At 33.8% G+C, this 9,153-nt stretch overlaps 1 protein-coding gene across 1 annotated transcript; it reads left to right on the top strand.

The window, feature by feature from the left end:
• The first annotated feature begins 563 nt into the window (after window positions 1-563).
• Window positions 564-6,538, top strand: LOC132645869 (eukaryotic translation initiation factor 3 subunit B). Its single transcript, XM_060363110.1, has 11 exons — window positions 564-848; window positions 2,085-2,322; window positions 3,256-3,402; window positions 3,513-3,641; window positions 3,800-3,928; window positions 4,006-4,089; window positions 4,166-4,290; window positions 4,470-4,662; window positions 4,752-5,284; window positions 5,374-5,482; window positions 5,944-6,538. The coding sequence occupies exons 1-11, from the start codon at window positions 727-729 to the stop codon at window positions 6,286-6,288; spliced, it is 2,154 nt and encodes a 717-aa protein (XP_060219093.1). The 5' UTR covers window positions 564-726; the 3' UTR covers window positions 6,289-6,538.
• Window positions 6,539-9,153: the final 2,615 nt, after the last annotated feature.

The following is a 9,153-nucleotide window of genomic DNA, read 5'->3' as shown; positions in this document are numbered from 1 at the left end:
CTAATTTATTTTTTGACAATGGTAACATATTTTGAGACTAAAATTTATTCATTAAGCTTAACTTCTAAGTAACTAACGTGTCAATTAATAACAAAGAATAACTATTAAACATTTTCATTTTATAATTTTAAAATTAGTTTAATGTAATTAATACACATAGTTATTTAACACTAATTCGTGGGTGAAAATTGGTTAAAAGGCCGCCATAAGTATTACTATTATTTACGCATGTAATTTGCAATGTAAAAATGTAAAAAGGATCCAAATTCAGGAAAAAAAAAGAAGAAATTGCATGGTTTGCTCTTCAAATTGGCTGATTTTTAATTGTTGCCCTTCAAAATTGAACTTTTTTATACCTAGCGGGATACAAATTATAAACTTATATCCCTCGAAAAAGTTACTCTTATTTCCGTTGAGAGACAATAATTAAAAACCAACACAAAATAGGAACAAAAAATAAGTACAAATAATCCAAACAAAAAAGCTCCATCAGGATATAGCCCGCAGAACCGACCCATTTACCCGGATCAGAAAATCAGGGTAACCTCAACTACATTAAAACCCTAGTAACATCCTTTGTGTGTCCGTGTTGCTCTCTATCCCTACAAAGCTCTCACACTTGTGCCTTCAGCTTCAAAGGTGGCTATCTCAGAACAATCTCATAGTCGAATTGAACACCGCAAAAAAGTTAAACAAAGAGCTTAAAAAGGTAGAGTTCTTTCAATCATGGCGGATGTGGTATCTATGGAAGAAATCAGAAATTTAGCTGATAAGCTTGGTGTGGATATTACCCAAATCGATCTTGATTCCATTAATCTTCCACCTGGTGAAGATTGTGGCATACCCAGGTCTCAATCTTGATTTTTTTTTGCTTCCACTTTTATGTGTGTCTGTAAAGAATGTAGTTTTTTTAGTCTTGTATATGTACTTTTATCTGTTCATGGTTAAGGGTTTTGTTTCTTTGCTGTAAAGTCTTATTTTTTGTTGATTTCTTGAGTTTTAATTTATGGGTTTGGTTGATATAGCGTTTTTATTGGGTGTTACAGTTTGTTGGTTTTATATATATATATATATATATATATATATATATATATATATATATTCCTACTCAGTTCAATATACTGATTTTGCATACCCAGGTCTCAATCTTGATTTTTTTGCTCTCACCTTTATGTGTTTCTGTAAAGAAAGCAGTTTTTTTGTACTGTACATGTACTTTTATCTGTTTATGTTTATGGGTTTTGTTTATTTGCTATAAAGCTTGATTTTTTGTTAATTTCTTGAGTTTTGGATTATGGGTTTGGTTGATATGCTCTGAAGATTGGAATTGTTTAGCGTTTTTATCAGGTGTTAGAGTTTGTTGGTTTTATTATAATAGATGTATACATATATTCCTACTCAGTTCAATATACTGATTTTGGCATACTTAGGTCTTAATCTTGATTTTTTGCTTCCACTTTTATGTGTTTCTGTAAATAAAGAAGTTCTTTTTTGTTGCTTTTATTATTATGATATTCGTACCTAGTTCAATACTTGATTGATTTTCTATATGGACTTTTATGTCTGGGTTTCTATTCTATGATGTGAAGTTTGGATTTCTATTAACGTTCTTTTATTGAGTTTGCAAATACGGTTCATATGTTGTGAAGATTTGATTTTTAATGTTATATTCCTGCGTTTTGGATTTGTGGTTTTTTAATATCTTAGGTTTTGCATTGTGGTTTTTTAGTCTTAGGTTTTGAACCCAGGTCAACAATCTCTATTTATATATGGATTTTTACTGTCTTTGCTGTAAAGTTTCAACAGATCCTTTTTATTGAGAAGATAGAATATTTAGGGTTTCTCTTGGGTTTTTGAGTTTGTGGGTTTTAAAATCTAGATTTATATTTTCATACCCAGGTCAGTATCTTGATTTATATATGGATTTATATGTTTTCTGCTTAATTTTGTTTTGTTACTCTAAAGTTTAGATTCGTCTTATTAAAAATTGTGTTTTTTTTGGCTCATATGTTGTGAAAATGGGGTTATTTGAAGCTTTTTCTTGGGTTTTGTTTTTTTGCTGTTTCTGGATGTGATGAGGGCAGCGACGATGACGCCGTGATGGAAGAGGACTCCTTGGAGTTTGATAATGGTTTTCGGAACATACTGGTGGTGGACAATCTTCCAGTGGTGCCTAAAGAGAAATTTGAGAAATTGGAAGGAGTAGTTCGGAAAATTTACAGCCAACTTGGTGTTATTAAGGAGGGTGGTCTCTGGATGCCTGTTGATAAGGAGACTCAAAAAACCGTTGGGTACTGCTTCATCGAGTATAATACTCCTCAGGTACTCCAATTTGCCTATTTAGCAGCGACAGAGTATCTCATTCTATAGAATGCGTGCGCCTTGTAATTGAATTGTCAAGAGATGTGATTTTATTAATTTCTTCATCAAAAGAGATGTGATTTATTAATTTTTCTACCATCTTTATGTTTGTACCAGGTGAATATGTTGATTCTGTGTCGAGTGTTGATTAGCACTTTCTATGTACATATATCTTACTTAGCCTAGGAAATATATTATATGGTTATGAATGGATAAAAAATATGTAAAAATTGAAAGTTCAGCAAAAGGAGTAAAATGCTCATGGGCTAGCACCATGTCATGTGCACTGAGGAATTGTGAAGTGTCATGGTCTATTCTTTAGTTAGATGAACATGTCTTGGCTGCATTCTGGATGTTGTTCTTTAAGTTGTGTCTGTGTGATGTGGATATGAGGAATTTATATGGTTTGAGTGTTGTGATCCGTGGCTTACTAATTGCAGGAAGTTGTTCAGTGTTCACTTGTTTATCTACTTTTTTTGATTGTGATATCCAACAATATGAACTAAAAGGAATAAATGGATCTTCAACATTTGAGACTGACCAGTATTCTGGCGCTACTAGTTTATTAGCAAAATATCAGTAAAAAGTCGCATCAAGTTTACATGACTATTTATGCATTTCCGAATAGGCATTACCTCAAAAGAGGAGCCAAAACTCATATTCAATTCTATGCTCTTGTCAATTTGTGAGTGATTTGTTGTTGAGATGTATAGACAAACTAGGAGCTCCACCTTGGTGATGCATGACTAGTATTTCAAAATTTCTGATGTTCATGGATTATAATTTGTTTATCCAGTTCTCCATGCCTGTTTATGTAGTCCACTTGATGTGATTGAAGTTGGCATAGGTTTGTTTGGCTAACCAGCATCATGTTGCTGTTCTTTTCTTCTTTAGGAAGCTGATCTGAGTAGGGAGAAGACACATGGATACAAGTTAGATAGGTCACATATATTTGCTGTTAACGCATTTGAAGACATTGAGAAATTAATGGAGGTTCCAGATGTGTGGGCTCCTCCAGAGATCAAGCCTTATGTTCCAGGGGTTAGGCTCTTCACCAGCTCTGTTTTTTCCCTCGGCCAGCACCGAGTCTTAAGTGCTAGTATTAGTTTTTCATTCATCTACTATTGCTGAGATGTTCGTATCACTGGCAGGAGAATCTGCAACAGTGGCTTACTGATGAGAAAGCTAGAGACCAGTACGTGATTCGGGCTGGCAATGACACAGAGGTCCTCTGGAATGATGCAAGACAAAAGAAACCGGAGCTTGTTTATAAACGCACCGTGAGTGTATTTATTTTCTCTTTGTGCTCATTTAGCTGTCTACTAATGGTTGTTCTAATTTTTACTGTTTAGAGTGTCATATTTTCAAAAAATAAAGTGCCTGCTTTAAAGGATATTTATTTACTTAAACTTTGCTAATGATGTCTGTTTGGGTGCAGTTCTGGACTGAGAGTTTTGTTCAATGGTCCCCTATGGGAACTTACTTGGCAACAGTTCACAGACAAGGTGCTGCAATTTGGGGTGGTGCCACCACTTTCAACCGCCTGATGCGCTATGCGCATCCTCAGGTTAGTTTTGTGCTTATTTCTCTAATAATAAACTTTTGCAGGTTTCTGTGACTTAGCTCTACAGGCTATAAATGCAGGTTAAGCTGATTGATTTCTCCCCCGGTGAGAGGTATCTGGTGACATACAGCAGCCATGAACCAAGTAACCCCCGTGACACTCACGTAAGTCCCAGCTTTATTGTGTTTGTGTATCCAGTTGTGGCCATACTGGATTCTCTCTGATACAGATTTCTTTCAGAGGGTTGTGCTAAACATTTTTGATGTGAGAACTGGAAAAGTGATGAGAGATTTCAAGGGAAGCGCTGATGAATTTGCAGTTGGAGGAACTGGAGGTGTTACTGGTGTGGCTTGGCCAGTTTTTAGGTGAGCTTTGATCCTATTGTTAGAGACATTTCCTATCCTTTCCTACGACCTGTTTTCAGTTATTCCTAACATTGCAAACTCTTGCATGCTTGAGTGCATACATAAATGCCACGCCACAGAAATATAATGAAAAAAGGGCGGTGGAATACCTTTTAACTTTCTTTCTGAGATGATTTCAGGTGGAGTGGTGGTAAAGAGGACAAGTACTTTGCAAGAATAGGAAAGAATGTCATCTCTGTTTATGAAACAGAGACTTTCTCGCTTATTGACAAGAAATCTATCAAGGTTGAAAATGTTATGGATTTTAGCTGGTCGCCAACAGATCCAATTCTTTCACTTTTTGTTCCTGAATGTGGAAATCAACCTGCCAGGGTTTGTGCTTAAACTTTTATGCAAGTCACCAGTAATTTGGAGGAACTACTTGTATTTGCATTTGAACTAAACCTGTGTTAAATTTACAGGTCAGTCTTGTGCAAATCCCAAGCAAAGAGGAGTTGAGGCAAAAGAATCTCTTCAGTGTGAGTGATTGTAAAATGTATTGGCAAAGCAATGGAGACTACCTTGCTGTCAAAGTTGACCGGTACACGAAGACTAAGAAAAGCACATACACTGGTTTTGAGCTGTTCAGAATCAAAGAACGGGATATTCCAATTGAGGTTTTGGAGCTTGACAATAAGAATGATAAAATTATTGCATTTGCTTGGGAGCCGAAGGGTCACAGGTTTGCTGTCATCCATGGTGACAACCCCAGGCCAGATGTCAGTTTCTACTCTGTGCGGTCTGGCACTAACACAGGCCGTGTTTCAAAGCTGACAACTCTCAAGGGAAAGCAGGCTAATGCTCTCTACTGGTCACCTGGAGGCCGCTTCCTTATTTTGGCTGGAATGAAAGGTTTCAATGGGCAGTTGGAGTTCTTTGATGTCGATGAGCTTGATACCATGGCATCTGCTGAGCATTTTATGGCAACAGATGTTGAATGGGATCCCACTGGAAGGTATTGCATTTAGCTCTACTCATCGGTTTTGCTCTGTAAGACCTTCCTATTTGGTCCTTATGCTTTTTTGCTTTATTGTGCAATTCAAGGTATGTAGCGACAGCTGTTACTTCAGTTCATGAGATGGAAAATGGATTCAACATTTGGTCTTTCAATGGAAAGCTGCTGTATAGGATACTCAAGGATCATTTCTTCCAGGTAACCCATCTTTGTTTGCTGTACTTGTTCCTATCTATTAGCGACTTGGTCACACGACTCAACTTATTCGGCCTCCTAGGTTATATGTTGGCATGGTTACTGATAATTGGTCTCTCCTTTTTTCCCTTTCAATTTGCTTTCCTTGCACACAATTCCGTGATGTTCTAGGGCTGGGTTTATGTTAGTTAAATGTGCTGGGACTTGTGTCTTCTCAGCACTAAGGTATTAGGTTTCCTGCAGTTTTTACCATGCAGTTCGCGCAATTGGCAATTCCTGTTATCTTTTGACTGCTAGGAGTGTATATGCTTCGCAATTTCCCAGGCTGTTGTCTTGTATTTGCTGTGCGCTTGAATCCTCTGCTTGAATATGCCTGTTTTTCTCAAGGAATATGTTCAATATATCCATTGCATGACATTTGACCTATAGTATACTCATATATAGCAATGCTCTTGTGTGTGCAGTATTTGTGGCGTCCCAGGCCACCATCCTTCTTGAGTAAGGAGAAAGAGGAAGAGATTGCTAAGAACTTGAAGAAATACAGCAAGAAGTATGAAGCAGAGGATCAGGATGTTTCATTGCTGTTGAGTGAGCAAGATCGTGAGAAGCGAAGGAAGTTGAAAGAAGAATGGGAAGCATGGGTTACTGAGTGGAAGCGGCTGCATGAAGAGGAGAAAATGGAGAGAGAGAAGTTGCGCGATGGGGAAGCCAGTGATGAAGAGGAGGAATACGAAGCAAAGGAAGTTGAAGTTGAGGAAGTTATAAATGTTACTGAGGAGGTTATTCCTTTTGAAGAGAGCCAACAGTGAATTCAAGAGTGTTCGAGAATTCCCTGTCCCAACATTTTCTGCGAGAGAAGAGCTGCTGCGGAGAAACTGAGTTTTAGGTAGTGTATTTGGTTGAGAACTTTTTTTGTTTCCTTTTTTCTAACTCAGTTTCTTTCATTTCCTTGTTTTGTCGATTATACTATTCGGAGTTTTGTCTGTTAACTAGTCCGAAATTTCTGTTGCCATGGGCAATGAATTTGATTATAGAAACTTAATGATTATTTGTTGGGTATCTGCAAGGAGAGTCCGGAACCAAAATGACTCAATAAAAAACCAATTGAGCCAAAACACCCCAAGAAAAAAAAGATACCAAAATACCTTTAACACAGCTTTTTTATGCGTCATGTAAAAAGGTGTTAACGTCCCCCGTTAACATTCGTTACCGGAGCTTTAAAAAAAAAAAAAAACCTTGCATAACGCTGCAAATAGATGAGCTATGCAAAGGCAAATTTTTCCAAACTAATCCACGGTCTAAGAATAGGCTAAGGCATCACCTTGTATACTCCCTCAATGTGTACGGAGTTTAAGGAAAAAAAAAGACTTTTGAACTTGTGGCGTAAAATGAGGCATATATATTTTGTGTAGCTATAAATCATTGTATAAAAGTAAATTATTTTCAAATATGGAAAGGGTCATTCTTTTTGGCACGGATTAAAAATGAAATAGGTTCACATAAATTGAAACAGAGGGAGTACTAATAAAGGTTTGTCGTGTCTATTTGCGTTGCATCATTAATGAGCTAAGTTTTATATTTATTGATTGTCTTAAAAAAGATCATATATTTTTTTAAAAAAAATATAGGCTTATCCCCTCGTATTAGTTTACGTGTCTTACTTTTCTTTCTAAAAAATAATTATAATCATTTCTAAGACAACAAAAAATATAACACTTAGCTTATGCTTAGAAAATATAATATCCCTCGTATTAATTTAAATATCCTACTTTTTTTTATAAAAAAATAGTTATACTTATTTATAAGATAACCAAACATATAAGTTATACTTACTTATGCTTAAGAAAATAATAACATCTTTATATCATTTTAAGTGTTTTATACTTCTTTTTAGAATATAATTATAATTATTTTCTAAGACAACCAAAAAAAAAACTTAGCTTATGAAAAATAATATCCCCTCCGTATTAATTAAGTGTCTTACTTTTTTTTTAGAAATAATTATAATTATTTTTTAAGGCAACAAAAAATGTAATATTCAGAAATAATTATAATCATTTCTAAGATAATAAAATTATAATACCTAGCATATGCTTAAGAAAAACAATATCCTTTTTGTATCAATTTAAGTGTCTTACTTTCTTTTATAGAAAATAATTGTAGATTTTTTTAAAATTTTTTTAAGACAACCAAAAATATAAGATTTAGCTTATGCTTGCGAAAAAAAACATCCCATTCGTATCAATTTAATTGTTTTGCTTTTCTTTTTAGAAAATAATTTAATCATTTTTTAAAACAACCGAAGATATAAGATTTAGAAAATAATCATAATCATTTTCTATGACAACAAGAAATATAATACTTAGCTTATGATCCAAAATAATATCCCCTTCATATCAATTTAAGTGTCTTACATTTTTATAAAAATAATTATAATTAATTTTTAAGATAACCAAACATATAAATTAGGCTAGAAAATAATTTAATCATTTTTTAAAACAACCGAAGATATAAGATTTAGAAACTAATCATAATCATTTTCTATGACAGCAAGAAATATAACACTTAGCTTATGCTTCGAAATAATATCCCCTTCATGTCAATTTAAGTGTCTTACATTTTTATAAAAATAATTATAATTAATTTTTAAGATAACCAAACATATAAAATTAGCTTATGCCTACGAAAAAAAAATCCCAAATTCGTATCAATTGAAGTGTCTTGCTTTTCTTTTTAAAAATATAATTTAATCATTTTTTAAATCAACCGATGATATAAGATTTAGAAAATAATTATTATCATTTTCTATGACAACAAAAAAATATAACACTTAACTTATGCTTCGAAAAAATAATATCCCTCCGTGCCAATTTAAGCGTGTTACATTTTTTATAAGAAAATAATTATAATTATCTCCGTATCAATTTAAGTGGCTTATATTTATTTTTAGAAAATAATTATAATCATTTTCTAAGACAGCCAAAAATAATACTTAGCTTATGCTTATGAAAAATAACTTCCCCTCTTTATTAATTTAAGTGCCTTAGGCAACCGAAAATATAATATTTAGAAAAGAATTATAATCATTTTCTAAGACAACAAAATTATACTCCCTCTATTTCAATTTATTTCTATTTCCTTTTTAGTCTGTGTCAAAATGAATGACCTCTTTTCTAATTTGGAAACAAATTCACTTTATGAAATGATTTACAGCCACACAAATATTCAAGACTTATTTTGAACCACAAATTTCAAAAGTCTTCACTCTTTTTTAAATATCTTGCCCAATCAAATAGGTTCACATAAATTGAAACGGAGGGAGTAATACTTACAATGATGCCATTTGTCAGAAAGTTGGCAACAAAATCATAATATAACAATCTTGTTAATTGGATTCACATAGCGCATCTATTTACTGCGCTATGCAAGTTTTTTTTTTTTTTAAAAGCTCGGGTAACGAATGTTAACGGGGGACGTTAACACCTTTTTACATAACGCATAAAAAAGGTGTGTTAAAGGTATTTTGATGTCCCTTTTTTTTCTTAGGGTATTTTGATTTAATTGGTTTTTTATTGGATCATTTTGGTTCCGGACTCTCTGCAAGGATTTCGTAATCCAATAGGTCAGGTGTAATTTATATGTGCACAGTTGCGCTTGGCTATAATACACCGCAT

The sequence above is a fragment of the Lycium barbarum genome, chromosome 6, assembly GCF_019175385.1.
Source record: "Lycium barbarum isolate Lr01 chromosome 6, ASM1917538v2, whole genome shotgun sequence".
Taxonomy (NCBI): domain Eukaryota; kingdom Viridiplantae; phylum Streptophyta; class Magnoliopsida; order Solanales; family Solanaceae; genus Lycium; species Lycium barbarum.
The sequence above is the reverse complement of the archived record's forward strand: the minus strand, read 5'-3'. Positions and strand labels throughout refer to the sequence as shown.

Excerpts from the sequence above, each read along its gene's own strand:
- LOC132645869 (XM_060363110.1), top strand. The coding sequence starts at position 727 with ATGGCGGATGTGGTATCTATGGAAGAAATCAGAAATTTAGCTGATAAG. Across the intron at positions 2,323-3,255 it reads TCGAGTATAATACTCCTCAG|GAAGCTGATCTGAGTAGGGA; the intron begins GTACTCCAATTT and ends TTTCTTCTTTAG. Across the intron at positions 3,929-4,005 it reads TGCGCTATGCGCATCCTCAG|GTTAAGCTGATTGATTTCTC; the intron begins GTTAGTTTTGTG and ends CTATAAATGCAG.